This window comes from Trichosurus vulpecula, chromosome 1 (genome assembly GCF_011100635.1).
Source record: "Trichosurus vulpecula isolate mTriVul1 chromosome 1, mTriVul1.pri, whole genome shotgun sequence".
NCBI lineage: Eukaryota > Metazoa > Chordata > Mammalia > Diprotodontia > Phalangeridae > Trichosurus > Trichosurus vulpecula.
In genome coordinates, this window is record NC_050573.1 from 400847220 (window position 1) to 400867518 (window position 20299).

The window sequence follows — 20299 nt, forward strand, 5'->3', positions numbered from 1 at the left end:
TGAGTTGGGGTGGGTAGAGGGAAGGAAAGATATTCCCAGCTTCTTCAAATCATACTAATAATAATCCACATTCATATAGCAGAAGATTTTCTTAACAATGCTGTGAAGTAGATAGTACAAATATTATCTCCATTTTACAGATGAGGAAACACAGTGACTCGCCCGTGGTCACATAAGTACACTAATGTACTCCTAATTGCTCATGCTTATGCAATACTTCAAGGTTTGCAGAGCATTTTACACATCATATCTCATTTGGTTCTCATAACATGTGAGGCATGTGTGATTAAAATATGATGCTATCTTACAGATGAGAAATCTCAGAGAGGTTGAGTGACTTGCCCCTGTTCACACAGCAAGACTGAAGCCTCCTATACGATGAAATATCTAGCTTGATTTGCTTTGACATCAAACATTTGCTTGACATCAAACATTTCATCAGATAATACAGATAAAAATTATTCTGTTTTCTTTCCCATCTTCTGTCCTCTGCCAGTGTCTTGTGGAAGTAAGACAATAACAAGGAAGCAGGAAAGAAAAAGAGAGTTCAATAACCTTAATAATCTGCTCAAAAATATATCAAGGTGTGAATATTTTTTTTGGTAGCTCAAAGTCCAAACTAAGACAAAACAAAATAAATAGGATATCATGCAATCATCAGGAATCCTTTCAGAAGCATGTGAAATACACAAACACGTATGTAGACATATTGTAGTAATCTTAACAATCTATCTTTGTAATCTTGATTCTTTTCCATGAAGTTAAAAAAAAAGGGAACTTGGAGCAAAAACAGTAGAAATTACTATTTAAATTGCTCTGCTTCCTCTATTAACTCACCTTATTGGGGCAGGACTTAAGAGGTGTGAGCTAACAGAAGATTTGACTGAGGTGTCAGTACTTGCTGAATTCTCACTCTGCATATGAAGATTCTCATCAGAAAGCTGAAAGGAAAAAAAATGCTACTCAGAAAAAAATCATGTTAACTCTGCTTCAGAAAGGGAATTAGAAAATGAACTAGAATTTAACTTTTTAAAACCTTTTAATTGGTCAATTTTTGCCTGCTTCACGATCAAGTGTAGCCAAAAATTTCACATGTCCTAGCCAATTAGTCAGTTAGCTGGGGAAAAGACTTAAAGTTATAGGAACCTCTGTGACTTTTAATTTTTAAATTAGTTAACAGAAATTAATTCCTATGCCTCGGTCAGTGATGTCATATCTCTAGACATAAGCCAATACCATTATTTCATCAAAAAGCATGAATGAATGAATCCATGAATAAAAGAATTTATTAAGCACTTATCACATATAAAGTGTACTGCTAAATGCCGGGGATACAAATAGATAAGCAAGAGAGTTTTTGGTTTCAGGAAGCTCACAATCTACTGGGGGTGACAGCACATCTAAGAGGCTTTAACTGTGTGAGATGAAAAGGCCCCATATTTTTAAGAGTGCAGAGCAAATTGTAAACTATCTTCTTTAGTGTCACTTCTACTGATAAAACACACTGGGCTTTCATGTTGAACTGTCTGATGGTGCCAAGTACTGATGGTTAGAACTCCCTTTTCTGAGTCTTCAGTAGCTGTGACTACGGCTCCCACATAAGGAGTGGGTAGACTGCATCTCCACATCTTCCTTGAGGGTGAGGACTGTGGGGATGCAACCTGTGCTGTGGGTGGTGTTGCTACTCCCAGGTTTCTTAGTTTTACTTATCCATTGATGGAAGTTGGTCAGAAGGTAGGTCCTCCATAGTGATTGCTCCCCTCAGTGATAAGTGCAGGACTTGGGTTGGAGGCAGGGCTGGTAGTCAGAGGGGCAAGCCTAATCCCAAAGTTCGTGGGTTGAGGGTCCTGGGCTGTCTTTATTGGGTCCTGAGGGGAGGTGTTCATTTTAGTAGTGGTGGTGGTTTAACTAGTATGGCATGTGCAGTCCCTTGTATCTCCTTCAAAATCCCTTCCTGCTTCAGCTAAGTTGAATTGCCTGCCCTATAGCATCAACATTGGAAGCACCTTTATAGTCATCTAAATTGGTCAGAAACCTATCTTTGGCTTTAGTAGAAACCTTCTTACTCTTCCAGCTAGTTAATCCTAATGTGTAAATAGATGCATGTGGATATACTTACTTAGAATCATTAAAATTTGAGCTGAAAGGCTCTGTAAATCACCAAATTCAACCCTTCCCTCATTTCACAAAGAACCTGAAGTCCAAAAGGGTCAAGTGATTTGCCCAAAGGCCAAAGCTAGCATTATGTGAGAACCAGGATTAATATCAAGTTAACTAAATTTTCACTGAATTAATGAAATTGACTATTTTTGTTTTAGTGCTAAGATGTTCATAGTTGCTCCCCATGAATGAATGAAAACTCATTTATTAAGTATTTATTATATGTAAAGCACTGTTATAATGAGGACTGAGAGGGAAATAACAGCATTTAACCAATCCTCAACAGTTTAAATGGAAATAGACTTCTTGACTAGTGTCAAACCTCTAATAGGGCCCTTTTCTACCTTTTTAGTTTTCTTATACCTTATTACTTTTCTCAGACTCTGAGATCTAACACATATCACTGTCTCCCAGCTGTACATTTTCCCTTGCTTGTCCCCCCAGGCTTAGAATGCTGTCCCTCCTCACCTCTTAGTTTTCTTCAAGTCTCAGCTAAAATCTCATTTTCTACAAGAAGCCTTTCCTGATACCCTTGAATGCTAGCATTTCCCTCTGAGATTATTTGCAGTTTGCCCACATATATTTTGTTTGTACATAGTTGTTTACAGGTTGTTTTCCCTTTAGACTGTAAGCTTTTAAAAACAAGGACTGTCTTTTGCCTTTCTTCAAATCCCAGCACTTAGCACAGTGCATGGCACATAGTAAATGATTAACAGATATTTGTAGATTCAACATGGGCTCAGAGAGCCCAAAGGCAAAACTGTAAGGTAAGCAAAATTCATCTTCCAAAGCCCATTCCCAGGATCATACTGCTCTTAGGATGTCCCCACCTTCTTCTCAAGATTCACCCCATCCCAGCTATGACATATTATTACTGTAATTCCTTGCTTTGATATTTCCTTACTTCATTCCACATTGCTTCAAAGCTCTCCCTAGGTGACGATGAGTGGAGAAGGGACAAACTAAACCTTCCTGTCACACAAACTACCTAATATAGTCACAATAGAAGCAGATAACATTATTTGGACACAATTAAGACATCCACAAAAAGACCCCTGCAGTAATTCAGTTAAATTCAACTTGACATATGTTTATTATCTTACAGAGAGTATTTTTCTTACCTCAGTTTTTGCTTTTTCACTGGTCTTGTAAAATTCCATAGCCTCAGCAGGCCCAAATGCATTGCTTTCTACACATCTCTGAGACTGAGGTGGTTGCAAAATGGCAGGTCTTAGAATGGGACATTGTTGACTTCGCTCCCAAAGGCCTTAATAATACAGAAGGATAAGTACAGTTTTGAAACAAAATATGCCCACCAATTTGGGGGCCAGTAAAAGGCAAGGCTTCTCCAGGAAAGAAAGGGTTGAGACGACTACATTTAATCCTGATTCACTCCTTTCTTGGTTCTATCTAGAAGTCAAAACAAAACAAAATACCCTTGGTATGAAGGGTTAGCAATTTATTCTATGACAAGTACACTGTGCTCTTCTAACGCTTAACAACAAGGGAAAGAGCTGGATCAGCAAGAATTGTCTTTGATTCTGGTTCACTAAGATGTAGTCAATGAAAACCTTCAGATCACATTAAGCTATGATGCCACTGGCTACCCAAAAGGTGGGGTTAGTCTTAGAGTTAGGAAGATCTACTTTTAAGTCCCACCTCTAAACCATACTAGCAGAGTGACCTAGGCAAAGTCACTTACCCTTTCAGTGCCCCAGGTAATTCTCTAAAACTTGCAGAAATAAAGATAATTGACACAAGAGAGTTCCTCTGTGTTGATGAACTTATAAGTACCAACCAAATAATAAAGCCAAAGTGGCTACATACCTTTTTGTGTTCTGGCAATGTCAACATTCCATTGTGAAGCAGTTGTGGTCATGAAAACATTATTTTTCTTAACTGTAAAATAAATATTTAAAGCCCTTTTAAATTTGTTTGATGACTTAAAAACACCAAAGAAATATAATCTATTATGCACATAACCTTTAGCTGTGTGTTATTGCTCATTTTTTTTCAGTTGTGTTTGACTCTTATTTGGGTTTTCTTGCCAAAAACACTGGGGTGGTTTGCCATTTCCTTCTTTTGCTCATTTTACAGATTAGGAAACTGAGGCAAATAGGGTTAAGTGACTTGCCTGGGGTCACACAGCTAGTAAGTGTCTGAGGCCAGATTTGAATTCATGAAGATGACTCTTCCTAACTCCAGGGCCAGGACTCCATTCACTTTGCCACCTAGCTGCCCTAATCTTAAACCATTCTTTTACCCCCAATAATTCATACCTAGTTATACTTTTTTAGCCCCAGGGGAAAAGCACTAGATTTGGAGTCAGAAGATGGGCTGGAAACAGCTCTGCCACCGATGAGCTGTGTGTCATTTCCCTTTTCTAGATGTTGTTTCCTCAGCTATGAAACAAGGTTGGACTATGATCTCTAAAGAGATCTAAAGAGATACATCTAGATCTGTAAGTAAGACTATGACCTTAAAATGAATTTCCACATGTCATATATTGGGCAGCTTGGTGTGGTGGAAAGAGCACTAGACCTGGAGTCAGAGGATACCAAGCTTTGAATCCTGCCTCTGACAATTAACTGGGTGACCATTTAAATTCTCTGAAATTCAGTTTCTTGATCTGTAACATAGAATGACCAGTGATAATAGATATCACTTAGTGCTTTAAGGTTTGCAAAGCTTTATCAACGTTATCTCATTTCATCGTCACAACAACCCTTGGAGGTAGGTGCTATTATTATCCACATTATACAGACGAGGAAACTGAGGTAGGAACATTCAAATAACTTTTACAGAAGGAATGTCTGGGGCCAGAGCTAACACTCTATCCACTTCACTACCTAATTGCTTCTAATGCTTTTAAGTACCCACCGTATAAGGTTATTGTGAGAAACAAAAGAGATAATGTATGTAAAATGTGCTGTGAACCTTATAAGTTATTTAAGTCCTGTATGACTCTTCATGACCCCATTTGGAGTTTTGGTTTGCCATTTCCTTCTCCAGCTCATTTTACAGATGAGGAAACTGAGGCAACCAGGGTTAAGTGACTTGACCAGGATCACACAGCTAGTAAGTATCTGAGGCCAGATTTGAACTTAGGAAGAGGAGTCTCCCTAACTCCAGGCAGGCACTCTATCCACTGTCCCACATAGCTGCCTCAATGTGTTATATAGGCTTATTATTAGTCACTTTCTTCGTAACCCTGTTTGATTTCCATTTATTTTATATCCTCTTCCCCTTAGAAGATGAATTACTTGAGAGCAGAGATTGTTTCTTTTTTGTTTGGTTGTTTTTGTATATTTGTCACTTAGCAAAGTGCTTATTGATGTCCATTTTTTTCTTTCTATGTAATAGTAGTCACTGTGGATACTGTTTCTACTTGCTTTTCTTCACATTGTTTTATATAAATCTTCATAAATATCTCTATATCCCATTATTTTAATGGCATCATAACATTCCCTTACATTGATTATTTAAAACAGTTTTTATCTGTGAGAATATGATTTGCTTGCCAGTTTCTCTACTCTGGGGGCCCTAGCTGTCCTGTGGTAAACTCACCAATAGATGTCGCTATTGGCATTGAAAGAACAAATAGGCAGGCTGACTTTGTGGCATAGGTTAGTTTCTGTCGTTTTGTTACTATATGAGATAAAGCTAAAACTAGTTGGATAATTGCAAGCACAGGCTCCTCTGGGGAGAGGAGGGAGAAGAAAAAGTATACTAAGGAAAATCCTAGATTATGAGGGATCTGGTCTGAATGGTCAACTAAGTCTCTTTAACACTGAATAGCAAGACCATTTGTGCTGCATTGTTAAGGGAATGATCAATGAATCCACAGAAACTGATGTTTCTTTTTATGTTATCACTGCTGGCAATTCCCCAGAGCCTGCAATGCTCTCCCTCCTTCTCTCTGCCTCCTGCCTTCTTCCCTGGTTTCTTTCAAGTCCCAGTTAAAATCCTACCTTCTATAAGAAACCTTTCCTGATCCCTCTCAGTATGGTTGCCTTCCCTTGATTGATTATCCATTTTATCCTGTATATAGCTTGTTTATACATCGGTGTTTCATGATGTGTCTTCCACTGGAGTGTGAGCTCCTTAATATCAGGGACTGTCTTTTGTCGTTCTTTGTATCCATACAGTCTGGCTCATAGTAGGTGCTTATTATATGCTAATGAATTAATCGACAATACTTTGATGAAACCACAAACTCATTGATAACAAATAGAACTCATGTCATGTGGAAGATGGATTAGAGAGGGAAAAACATGAGGCAGAGAGACCAATTAGGAGGCTGTTTCAGTAGTCTGAATGGATTAGGATGATGAGTGGCTAGAGAACAGGGGACAGATGGGAGAGATGTAGGGATGCGTCAACTGGTTAGATATGTAGGGGGAAGAAGAGTGAGGAATTGAGGATGACTCTGAGGTTGTGAACATGGGTAACTAAAAGAATGGTGGTACCCTCAACCAAAATAGGAAAATTAGGAAAAGGGGTGAATTTTTCTTGGGGGGATGCTAAGTTTTGAACCCCTACTTTTCTCTAAAATTCAGTTCAAATACCACCTCCTGCATTAGGCCTGTCCTGAGGTCTTTCAGATGTTAGTGCTGTCACCTTGCCTTCAAAATCACTTTGTATATATTCCGTGTACTCTCTCTCCCTTTGTCTCTCCTCCCTGTCTCCCTCTCCCCCCCCCACTCCATTTCTCCTAAGGGAATGTAAGCTCCTTGAAGGCAGGGACTAAATTTGACTTTTTGTCTATGTGTTCCCACCACCCAGCACAGTACCTGGCATGCAGCAGGTAAATGTTTACTTGCTTGCTTGATAGTAACAATAACTGTCACTCACATAATATTTTAACATTTATGAAGTGCTTTGCACACATTGTCTCACTGGATCTTCACAAGGACCTTATGATATACATACAAGTATTATCCTTGTTTTATGGATAAGGAAATTGAGAAATTGGAGATCGAACAGGTTAAGTGACTTGCCCTTGTCCACACAGCTAGTAAGCGTTGGAGACTCAGTTTGGGCCCACATCTCCCAACTCCAAGACTAGCATGCTATCCACTATATCAGGTTGTCTTAAGAGAAGTCAAGAGATGGACTCTTTCCACTGGAGCAAAATGCATGCAGACCTCATGTTTTTTCAATTCTTGGTGGCATAGTAGATAGAATGTTTGAATCAGGAAGACCCAAGTTCAAATCCCACTCCTGACTCTTACTAGTTGTGTGTCCTTGGGCAAGTCACTTAACCTCTATTTGCCTCAGTTTCCTCAACTGTAAAATGAGGATAATATTAGCACCTACCTCCTGGGGTTTTTTTTTTGAGGCAATCAAGGTTAAATGACTTGCCCAGGGTTACACAGCTAGTATGTGTTTGAGGCTGGATTTGAACTCAGGTCCTCCTGACTCTGAGGCCAGTGCTGTATTCACTGCATCACCTAGCTGGCCCCCAGAGGAACAAATGAAATTATACACAGTGCCTGGCCCATAGTAGGCACTATATAAATGCTTATTCCCTCCCCTCCCTCTCTTCCTTCCTTCCACAAATCTCCCATAGGGGATCTACCTAATACACTGGAGGCTTTCAGATTCAATTATTATAATTTAAAAATATTATAACCTTTTAACTCTTCAAAAATGTAGGGTGGGTTGTTTCTGTTATTTTGAATAGATCTCCACATGTGGAAAATGCAAGCAATATCAAGTGCCCTGTAGGCTCGTAGTTCTCAAACTTTTGACCTCAGAGTCCCGCTAAGCACTTAAAAATTTGCGAAGACCCCCCAAAAGCTTTTGTTTATGTGGGTTATATTAATACCATATTAGAAATTAAAACTGATAAAATTTTAAAATATTAATTCATTCAAAATAACAATAAACCCCATTACATGTTCGCATAAATATTTTGATGAAAAATAATTGTTTTCCAAAAAAGTGAGAATAGCTGTTACATATTTTTGCAAATCTGTTTAATGTCTGGCTAACTAGAAGACAACAAGATTTTCATATCTCCTTCTGCAGTCAATCTGTTTAGATATCTTGCTTTGGTTGAACTACATGAAGACAATCCATCCTCAGAGATATGGAGTTGGAAAAGGGAGGAGGATTTTAATAGTCAAATAATATTTAGTATTATTATGAAAATAATCTTGATCTTGATGACCCACTGAAAGGGTCTTGGGGACCATCAGAGGTCTACTGACCACACCTTGAGTACTCCTGCTATAGGCATTTCACAAATATTAATGGAAAAGCATGGAATTGATTCAAATTATGGAAGAAAATATGAACTGAGTCCTCTAACTATAAGGAAGCTTATTTAAATGGAGGGTGGGAAGAGAATTGTTCATCAGTTTGCTTTGACAGTTCCTCTAACTTAAGGTTTAGAAAAATAGCCCTTATTACTGAGTCTATATAGATCTGAGCATACCAACTTTCTGTTGTTCATTCCTCCCAAGAGCTTGAAAATTTTCTTCTTAGTACAACAAAAAGAAAAACTGCTACTAGTACTATTACCACCACTAGTACTATTAGTACTAGTACTACTACTGACATCAGCTTTTCCCCTGGTGCTAATATCCTCTTCTAATGTTTGTACCTTGCCAATCACATAATAGGCAGTATAGGGTTGTGAAAAGAGTGTATGACCTGGAATCAAGAAAAACCCATTGCACAAATCTTCATTCTAATATTTACTTACTAGATAGGAGTCTAGGCAAATCATTTATGCTCTATGAGCTTCAGTTTCCCTGTATGTTAAATGGAAATAATATTTGTACTACCTACATTACAGTGTTATTGCAAGGATGAAGTACGATAATGTGGATTGCTTTGTAAACCTGGAGTTATTACTTAGATTAATATCCCTTTTAGTAGGCAAAATTCTGTCTCATTGGTACCTAGCATGTTATTGGTGATCAGTAGTGCTAGTAGGGTCATGAAGAACAGAGATTTCATTTGTTTTACTTCATTTATAGTTCCTAGAGTTGATTCATTCATATTTTTAAAATAGGGTACATGCTTTTTCTTATTTGGCAAGATTGATTTTTGTAGTGTGTATCATATAGAGCAGACTACATTTTAATTAGGGAAACTAAATGGTGCAAGTGGATAGAGTGCTGGGCCTGGAGTCAGGAAGACTCATTTTCATGAGTCCAAATCTGGTCTCAGGCACTTATTAGCTGTGTGACCCTGGGCAAATCACCTAACCCTGTTTGCCTCAGTTTCTTCATCTGTAAAATGAGCTGGAAAAGGAAACGGCAAACCGTTCTAGTATCTCTGCCAAGAAAACCCAAAATGAAGTCATGGAGAGTCAGGTGCCACCGAAAAACAATTGAACATCAAAAAATATTTTAAAAGTAATACAGTTGTTATTACTATTCGACAGTAGTAAAAGTCGTAGGATTCTGTGACTCTCACAGATGTGACTCATATATTTGGACCTGGAAGGAACCTCAGAGGCTGCCTAGTCCAACTCTCTCATTTTACAGATAAGAAAACTGGGGCCTAGGAAGTTGAGTAAGTTGCCCAAGGTCTGTAAATAAAGCACTAGATCTTAGGAAAACACCAGACCCAGAATTTAAATCCACTCCCTCAGAGGACAGAGTCTACAAATAATAATTTAAATACCACTAGCAACATCTCAATAGTATAAATATTCTATTTGAAATATCTTTAGCCATCTATTATGTGCAAGGTACTGTGCTAGTGCTTGGAGACATGAAGTCAAAAATGAAATGGTCCCTACACTCAAAGAGCTAATATTCTGCTAGGGTGGGGGAGGGATGTTTCAAATATTCTTATTCGGTCTGGTACTGGTTCAATTAAAAAGTCATTTATTAAGTGTTTACTATTCTTAAGAACAAATTGGGATACAAAAACAAAAGGATGACTAAATTCAAGGTAATTGAAGCAGGATGAGAATGTTTAACACCTGGAGGAACCAGGAAAAGTGTCTGACCTGAACCATAGAAGTTAGGGATCCCTACAGGTGAAGGTTAAAGGGAGAAAGCGTTCCAGGCTTGACAGAAACTCGGTGTGAAAGGATATGGAATGCTGATAAACCGTTTTAATGAAACAATTCAACATTAAGTCAGAATAAATGGAAAAGTGCTATTTGGGTAAGTGAAACATTCCAGGTTGATGTATATTATATAAGTACAGTTTAATTACTGTTGGGCAGTACACACATTATCAATTAACAAGTAAGTGGGTGATAATAAGTGAAATACATTTATATTACATAAAACTGAATCATAAATAGAAAAGTATTTGACAAATTGTAGCTTTTTGTTAAAAAAAGATATAATGTGTTTAAATTAGTACAGTCTGAATTCACAAAGCTTTAATGTGTATAACATTTTAATTTGACTTCCATTTAATTTGACAAGTAAAGTCACAAAAATATTTAAAATACATTACTAGGTGAAAATGAAGAAGCGAGAGCCATTTTTACAATGCTTGCTATTCAGGCTAGACTCTCAGGTTAGAAACTTCAAAAGCTATTACCTGGCTGGGAGGGGGGAAATGTAGGAAGGACAGTGAAGGAAGATGATCTCATTCGTTTTTGGGAGGGTGCGGATTCTGAAAAGACATTTCAAAATAAGTTAATTGGCATATTGTAAGGTTTTTTTAAAAGGCGAATATATATGTATATATATATATGTATATATATTTCAAGCAGTTAAGATATAGCAAGAAAATGAACATACTTCTTTTGAAGTTATTTACAGCTAATAAAATTCTTAGAATAAAACGTCATTACTAAATGATCACCTTTAAAAGAAGTCATTCCAATTGGAAATTTTCTATTTTTTTTTTCATTTAATGTGAATTGGAAGAGGTTGGGGGACTATGAGTATGGAACATTGCATATACTGTGAGACTCAGTTGATGTGGTTTTGCTGAACAGCTTTTTTTTCTCTCTCTCTCTCTCTCTTTTGTATTCTTGTAAGGCATGGCTTACTTGGGACAGGAGGCAGAGGGATGGGTTAATAAGTAAACATGGTATAAAAAGAAGAGATAGCAAAAGCCAAAGCATTATTTGGAAAGAAAGTGAACCAGTAGAGGTAAAGACCCTACCTTGCTTGCTGTCTGCCGTGTGGAAAGTGAAAGATGAAGATCGGGCACGCTTTCTTGAAGAGCCAGGGAGCCCTGGGAGAAATGCAATGTGAAGGGGTAAACTCAGTGAAACCTTTCTTCATAAAATTAAAGCCTCCTTAACCATGCTCTCGATTAGATACCAAGCATCATCTGTTTTATAAACATTGTTCAACAGTACTGTTGCTCAAGATACTTGAGGTATAATTTTAAATAGTGTAACATTGATGGCAAGAGCTGGGACATTATAAACTACAGGCCCATCAGGCATGGCTGTAGAAGATTCATTATGAAATAGTCTCTGTTTCATCGAAAAACATGGTGATCACCCTGAGGGGAAAGGAGTCAAACATCTCCCTGCAGGTAGTGCATTCACAAGGCAGTGGGGGAGTAGCATTATAAAGTTGGAAGGTCTCATATCTACCATCTTTCCATGTACAAATGCACAGGAAAAAGAATATATCATCTTTAAACACAAATGACAACACCGGCGATGCATAATTCATAAACAGGAAATGATTCATTATTAGTATGATAGAGATGCACCAACATATTATATTTGTTCCTTTTATATTGAGATTATTTTAGAAGTTCAGGATATAACTTATTACCATGTTCTACTTTGTCAATAGTATCTTCAGCTGGCCTCTGGAAAGAAACAAAGATGCCTGTGAGATCCGGACTTTTGCTTTTTCTATTTCAGATGTGAATCTTTTCACTGCATAGGAGAATCTCCCCAAAACAGATACATACAGTTTAAAGCAAAGTAAAGGATTAAGACAAAGCAGCTCTTTGCCCTCTTCCCCCCCTCCCCCGCCCCCTTACATTTGTATACAAGTTTTATGCCTCCTGGATATTAAATATACAAAGGAGGACCGCCACCGCCCCCTCCCCCCCCAAAAAAAAACAACCAAGCAACAATAGCAAAATGGTATTATTTCTTGTTAATTATTAATAGAATTTGTCAAAGGAGATGATCTGAGTGTGATATTGAGAGGGATGACAACAACATTAAGCACCTTTGAAATCACTGAGATATATCTAAGGATCTTTTATCTCAGTTTAAAGGACAATATTGAAGAGATGAAAAATAGATCTAGAAGAAGTACCTCTTACAGTAGAGAGGGAGGGGAGGAGTTGAAATGGAGGAAAAAGATGGAGGGACAGGAGGAAGAAAGAGAAGGAAAATATTTTATCAAGGGTTTACCTTAAAAACCTGATCTCTGTTTTCATAAACAAATACTGGCTGAGCAATAACATGTTTTTCTGGAAAATAAAAAGAATATTTTAAAAAATTATACAAAGTCCAAACTCCTCTTTTCTTTTCACGTTTCAATTTATTTATTTGAGTTTTCAGCATTCACTTCCACAAGATCAAACTCCTCTTAACAACTGAAAACATTTAAAGAAATATTTGTATAGAATTCTCTCTTTCTTCTCCCCCCTCAAAAAAGACCTCCAGAATTGTGGAATGTTAGAGCAGAAGTTCAGAGAGGTACAATGACTTGCCCTGTCATCTGCCTAATTAGTGACAGAGTCAGCGATGGTTTGCTCCCTGTTTTGCTAATGATCATAAGGTTACTTGTGTAACCAAGTCACATAGGACCTCTCAGCCTCCATTTCCACCAGTGTGAAAGGGGCTACTAATAATATTTGCACTCCCTTCCTACAGGGTGGTAAAAGGGCCAAAGTAGGGTAAAGTGTGATTTCCCTCAAGCAATTTTTATGTAAAACACTATAAAAACAGGATCTATTATCATTCCTTCACAATTTCATTGACAAGGCAACATGTGGTGTACAAAGTCTCAAACCTTCTCCATACCTCACTCCCCATTAATTTACAATACTGCTTTTTTGTATGTTTTTATATATTAGACATAGTTTCCCCTCATTTATTATTTAGGAAGCCACTCCTGATCAAACCTGGTCGTTAATAGGAATTTCATTTGAGTGCATCTGGGAAATGTGAACCCCAGGGGCTGGCTGGGGTTTCAGGAGATTTGCAGAAGCTGAGGGTGTGTTCATGATCCTGTCGTCTAGCCAGGCAGGAAAAAGGAGGGATCTGGAGGACAGAGCGCTTGCCCAAGCTGGAGCTAAAGCAAGAACCCAGCAGGAGGGGTAGGGGCACAGAGGCTTCTAGTTGCACCCTGGAGGCACCAGTCTGGCATAACCCCAAGGGTGCTGGACAAGGCAGCACTGCCCAAGCTGCCCAGTGAGGGGGAAAGATAGTCACCCTGTTCTCCTGGACTGGATGGAACCAGGCAGGTCCAGCCTCAGGCAGAGCTGCTTAAGATGAGGTGTTGGCTGAAGTGGAACTGAGTGACTACTCCTGCAGAGGTGCCCTTGTTGCCAAATGGGTCACCTCTAATTGCTGCCAGGACTGGAATAGTCTGCCCTAGCTCTAGGCCTGGCATTTTCTTCTCCCTCCATTCCCTCCCCACAGTTTCTTTCTCTGCCTTTGTTTCTCTTCTTTCCTCAATTTTCCTTACCTTTTCCTTATGTCCCACCTTTTCTTCCAGCATAGATTTAGAGCAATAAGGGAGGAGGTTATCCAGTCTACTCTCCTCATTCTACAGATGAGGAAACTAAACCCCAGAAAGGTTAAGTAATTTGTTCAAGATTGCACAGGTACTAAGTGGCACAGCCTGGATTCGAACCTAGGTCCACTGATTCCAAATATTCTTCTGGTTCCCGTTCACCCTTCTAGTGCAGAGGTTCTTAACCTGGGGAGGGGTGTCTCTAAATTTGGTTTTTAAAAAATATTTTGACAACTTTCCACATAAGTGGTTTCCTTTGTAATCCTGGATATTATTTTATGCATTTACAAACATTATTCTGAAGAGTCCATAGAATCCACCAGACTACCAAAGGGGTCCATGAGAGTGAAAAAAGTTAAGAACACCTGCTCCAGCATTTAACACTCCATCCCCTTTTCTTTCCCTGGGTGGACTTAGCTAGTGGAAAACTAAACACTGTGGTTGAGAATGCTTTTGGCGGGGTGTGACGTAATGTCATAGTCCCTCAATAGTTTCTCCCCTGTCTTCTCCTTTGTTTTTCATTTTCTTGTTCTTGGCTCAATTTTCCTTTCTTCTTTGTCTTACACTATTTCTATCTTTCTTTCTCACCACCATATGTCATTTTTTCTTTGCAAATCTTGGGAAGCTCTCAGTCTGGTGATCACTAAGCTGTAGCCCCAGAAGTTTGTTTGTTAAAGACCAATGTACTCTAATGTTGAGCATCACTGTTCTGGGGGGCATAAGTTTTAGGGAGAGGATAGTGAGGATCACACTGGGTCCTACCAAGTGCTTTCTTAACTTTGATAGCCTACACTAGTTGGGAAACATAAGGGATGTTCCAAAGTGGTCAGATAGTTGATGAAAAATTAAAGAATCCTTCAAATAGATCAAATAGCATGGTTGGAGTTAATACAGAGTGACGTCAAGGACCATAATGAAAACTTTGGAAGAAATATCTAGTTCTAATATTGAAAATATTGATTTTTATAGCAAACACGAGGAGTTTTGCCTAAGGCTATTGATAATTTCCTCTCTCATATGATAAATCAATTTTATACGTCATTATTATATTTAAAATCTAATTTATAATTGTGGGTGGAGATGTTTTTGCGGGTAGAAAGAAACTTATTGGAAATATAACAGGTTAGAGCCTTTAAATACTAGGAACTGAGCTCATCTTATATTTCTCTGAAGTAACTATGATATTTTTTCCAGCAAAAATCTAGTGTGAAAGAAGGATTACGTCAAGTGAATTTGTCATGGTTCCATGATCAGCTGATAGGGATTTAGAACATAAACCTTCTTGTCTGTGTACATGAGTGTATGTAGACACGCTGAGTAAAATTATTATTTTGATCCAAGAGATGGCTCCCATACAGTCTCTGGCATTCCAATATCAGGCAACCCATTAAGGGAGTTCTAGTATCAGATGTTATCACTTACTCGGTGAAATTATGGAAGAATCATTGTTTTAGAGAGGCAAAGGTATATGCCACTTCTGGGGTCCTGCACAATGAAAGAAGGGAACACTTAAGGGCATTTGGTGTTAAAAGCTGCTTATGGCCCCATTAAAGTGATACATTCTTAAATGGCAAAAGAGCAAATATACCCCAGAAACTATAACTTTAATTCAGTCTATATGTTAAATACCAATTCTCATCACCACCTGACACTAGTGGTCTTTTAGAGTGATCAAAAGAAATCAATTCAGAAGTAAATATCTAAGCTAGTTTATTTCTCACACTTCCTCCCCGTCCCGGTTTCTTTATTAACACATAACAGGTAGAGTGAGAAGAGACTGATTCAATTCCTCATGTGGAAGACACTGGGGCTCTTGGAAGACATGATGACAGGTAATGGAAGTGCCTGGTTCCCCAATTTGGGGCATAGACAGACTTTCCATAACTGGTTCTGGTCTGTTAAACGTGTCTTAAGGCAACAAACTATTGATAAGAGTACACGCCAAAGGCACTAGTTAACTAGGATCTTCCTCTCAGTTGGTCTCTTTCCTGCCTAGCTGCACTTTAGTTGAGAGAGGCAGTTATGTAAGGCGAGAGGCTCTGGGCACTTCCCATCTGTGGCTGACATGTCCCTCATGAAATGGGCCTCTGCTCTTTCCCTCTTCGCATTTGTTCAATCTTGTTTTAGGTGAAGGGGACTGGAGAGGGCTATGACTTTATGAGCTCCCAGAAGTGTTGGAGACGAGCCCCATTATTTACTATCATGGGGAGAATGGGATGTGCTCCACCTTGTTCTGGTTGATCCCAGACTCTTTAGTGTCTGACCAATGGCTTTAGAACAAGGAGTTCCTACTTCCCTGTTCTAAAGGGTTCAGATTCAATCCATGAATAAGTAATTATTGATCATTTAGTCTAAGCTCACCACAATGCCTGACTCAGTGGAGAGAGATAAAAGATAATACTGCCCTCAAGGAGTTTACATGAACACCTTCCTGACGTCACAGTCCTCTGAAGACAAGAACAAATAATAACAAGCAACAGTGAACAGAAGACCGTAGATAAGTGAAGGTTCAATCTAGTGCTATCAAACCAAAATGTTCCTGAAAGGACTTCTAGAAAGAGGTGGGATATGAGAAACCCCACGGACAGATTATTTTTACAAATCCAAACTTGGTTTAGTCCAGCTCCCGCTCTTAGATAATGGCCATTGCCACACCCACTTTTGCTGTGACCTACATATAGCAACGTTCTGCCCCAAATAGAAATCTTCTGTTGGCATTCAAAGCTCTTTGTCATCTGGTCCTTCTCACCTTTTCAGTCTTCTTCTACCTTATTCTTCTTTTTCTCCCCCATGGTATTCTACCCAAAGACCCTGACTTGCTATTCCTCACATGGGACACCTCCTCCACTCTTCATGTTCACTGACTATCCCCCATGCTTACTATACTCTTCCTCCTCACCTCAGCCTCCTGGCTTCCTTCACGTATCAGCTAAAATCCCACTTTCTACAAGAAGCCTTTTCTGACCCCCTTCATACTAGTATCTTCCCTCTAAGGGATTACCTCCTTATCTTTTATATATCTTTTCTGTTCATAGTTGTTTACCTGTTGTTTCTCTCATTAGACTGAGTTCCTTGAGAGCAGGGACTGTCTTTTACTTTTCTTTGTCACTCTAGAGCTTAGTACAGTGCTTGCCACATAGTAGGTGCTTAATAAATCTTAACAGATAGAATAAATATTTTAAAATAAATAATTCTAAACAAATTTTATTAATTTAATTAAAATTAAATTAAAATTAATTTTAAATTTTAATTAATTTAATAAATGAAATAAATTTATAAATAAAGAAATAAAGTTCCCTGACTGACAGCCATACCTTCCCTTCTTCAGCACCAGTCCCAGTACTGAGCTGCTTCTTTCAATATGTAAGCTCCCAACTTTCTGAATCCAACCCTCAGGGCAGTTATATTCTAATCTGTATAGGGCCCATTAGCACCATCTGTACAGGTTTCATCAGAAAAAATTCTCCTATCACAGATCTCATTACGTTATCTTTCTCCACTTCCCTTTAAAAAAATGCTCAGCACAGTGCCTGGCACACAATGAGTGCTACATAATTGCTAGCCGCTGCTGCTACTGTTACTACAGTTGAGGGCATCACCATTCTTCTAGCCACCCAGGTTCACAATCTCAATATCATTCTCAACTTTTATTCCACATATCCAATTAGTCACCAAAAGCTTGTCATCTCTAGCTCCATAATATCTGTAGTATCTGTCCCCTTCTCTGTGTTCACACAATCCCTACTCCAGTGTTCAAATCTCTGGCCTAGACTATTAAAAAAAAAAAAGCCTCGCTGTTGGTGTTCCTGACTCAAGGGTCTTCTTTCTCCAATCCATCCTCCACATAGCTGCCAAAACGATTTTCCTAAATTGCAAATCAGATCAGACCCATATCCCTCCCTTACACAGTTAACAACAATGGGTCTCTTTTCCAATTTTGCCTCTCACCCATATTGGCTGTGTGACCCTGGGCAAGTCATTTAACTTTGTAGTCCTCTGGGCAACTCTCTAAGACAAAAATCGCAGAGAAGTAACTTATCTGCATTGGTAGAAGGAGCTCTCTCATCTGAAGTTTTCTTCTATGAATGAAATCACATGAATCAGGATCTATCTCCTTTATCTTTTCCTTTTAAAATTTCAATTTTAAGTTTTTATATAATGTACAAAATTAGTGGAGTAGTACATAATAAGAGCCAGCATTCATATAGCACTTGAAGGTTTGCAAAATGCTTTACAAAAATTATCTTATTTTGTCCTTGTCACCCTGGGAGGTAGATGCTATTAGTGTCATCCTCATTTTACTGATAAAGAAAGAGGTAGACAGAAGTTAAGTGACTTGCCTAGGGTCACACAGCTTGTAAATGTCTGAAACTGGATTTGAACTCAGGTCTTCTGAACTCCAGGCCCAGCACTCTGTCACTGCAAACTGACTGTCATTAAACCCTCCCCATACCTTTAAGGGAAATAAACTCTTTGAGATCAGGAAGCCCATAGCACAGTGCTAGGCATATAACCGGCACTCTGTATACGCTTGCTGAATTGAACCTTTGATTTTTATTTCTTCAACTAAATTATAATCCTCCAACATTTTCTTAATTTCTCACATATATGTATATAGAAAAACGCATATATGTAATACAAATACATACACATATGTGAGAAGACTTTTGAGAGTCCCTTGGATAGCAAGGTAATCAAATCAGTCAATACTTAAAGAAATTAATTCAGATTATTCACTGGAAGGTCAAATATGGAAGCTGAAGCTTAAATACTTTGCCCACATAATGAGAAGATGGGACTCATTGGAAAAGACCATGATGTTGGGAAAGATTGAAGGCAAAAGGACAGCAGATGACAAGATAGATAGATAGCGTCATGAAAACAACAAACATGAACTTGGATAGACTTCAAGAGATAGTGGAGGATAGAAGGGCCTGATGTGCTTTGGTTCAAGGAGTCACGCAGAGTTGGACAGGACTGAATGATTGAACGACAAAACAACAAAAATGTGTATGTATGTGTGTATATATATATATATATATACACACATATATGTACATATATAAGTTATTATACAGTTTATATTTATATATTTTAAATATATTATTATACTTATATGCATATGGCAAGCATATATTATGTAATAACACATACTTGAATATCTCTACATACAATCTACATATGTGCAGATTACATGTAGATAAATGTATATACACACACACACACACACACACACGCATTTCTTTTCATCTGGTTTGAGGAAGAAAAAAAAAGGAAAAAGAACTAGGTACGACAACAAGAGATAATAATGAGAAAACCCAGGTACTCTTGGGGTTTGTTCTAAAAGGCAGTGAGATCTGCAAAAGCTAGGGAAATCTCAAAGGAAGGCATGAGGTATGATAAATCTTGTCTGGTAAAAATCTACTTTAATCCACTTTGCTGTTCACTAGAATACATGAGCTTTGACCAGAATTAACAGTGCCACGAAGAGTAATGATTGTATAGTCATCTGGTAGGTGTAAGAAAGGACATTAAAGAAGAAGCCTCACAAAGGAAGGGATCAGAACTGAAGCAAGTACAGAATTGGGAGAAGCATGTCTCTCATGATGGGGAGTGGGGTGGGGGGGGCAGACAGAGCCTGATGTTGGTCTATGAAGGAGGTAATGGCTTTGCTGTTCAAGCGTATTAGTCACATACACAGAGCCCACAGCCTGCAATCTTCACTTAGTTTTGAAGTCAAGGAAACAGAAGATATAAAAAAGGCAATACTGTAAGGTTTCCCAAAGAGTCTTGCTTTCTTGATTTCCTTTAATTTGATGATTTTAGCTTAAAAAAAAAAGGATGGGTCCATATAAATCTCCTTGTACCTTTTTTTTTTTTTTTTGGTAAGACAAACTTTTTGAACCTCTTCCAAAATGACCTATCCCTTAGAATCTGGAAAGTCGCCTCCTTGGGCAAACTAAAAGAAACATACTAGTTTATATAAAAACCATTTCATGAGCTTGGAATATGAAGCTGGAAAATGTGAAGCTATAAACGTCTATTTTATTTGAAGAGTTTCTAAGTAATAAAAAAGAAAAGTCCTGGTGCTTTGTGCTTGGGGATAAGGAATCAGGAATTGGCACTATGCTTTTTTTTTTTCCCCACTATGGTGTCAAACATATCAAAAGGCTGAACAAAACTTCTGATATTCTTTTCAAAAACTGAAGTGAAAATCTGCATGTCAAACTTTCAAACATATTTCCAGAAAGAACAAGTTGTAATACTTGGGGGTGGGAGGGTGGGGTGGGAGTAGGGGGTGGAGTAGGGAGGGGAGGGAGAAGGACTCTCTATACTGAGCTCATGAAGTAACCACAAGCATGAGGTATCCTCCACTTCAAGTTCATAACCATATATGGAGGAGCTATGGAAATGTGCAAATAGGATGGCATAAATCACAAATTAGCAACCAGCCCATAAAATATTTCCATATAGAAAGAGCTCACAGTAAG

At 38.3% G+C, this 20299-nt stretch overlaps 1 protein-coding gene across 2 annotated transcripts in view; it reads right to left on the minus strand.

The window, feature by feature from the left end:
• Positions 1 to 20299, minus strand: part of RANBP3L (RAN binding protein 3 like) — a 63196-nt gene that overhangs the window by 28433 nt on the left and 14464 nt on the right. The window contains exons 3-9 of one of the 2 annotated variants that reach the window (XM_036741953.1): positions 12479 to 12537; positions 11883 to 11919; positions 11254 to 11325; positions 10681 to 10755; positions 3988 to 4059; positions 3282 to 3427; positions 838 to 941 (exon numbers count right to left, since the gene is read on the minus strand). In XM_036741953.1, coding sequence (XP_036597848.1) covers positions 838 to 941; positions 3282 to 3427; positions 3988 to 4059; positions 10681 to 10755; positions 11254 to 11325; positions 11883 to 11919; positions 12479 to 12537 — 565 coding nt within the window. The remainder of the gene's footprint in view (positions 1 to 837; positions 942 to 3281; positions 3428 to 3987; positions 4060 to 10680; positions 10756 to 11253; positions 11326 to 11882; positions 11920 to 12478; positions 12538 to 20299) is intronic. The other variant, XM_036741954.1, reaches the window with a different exon arrangement.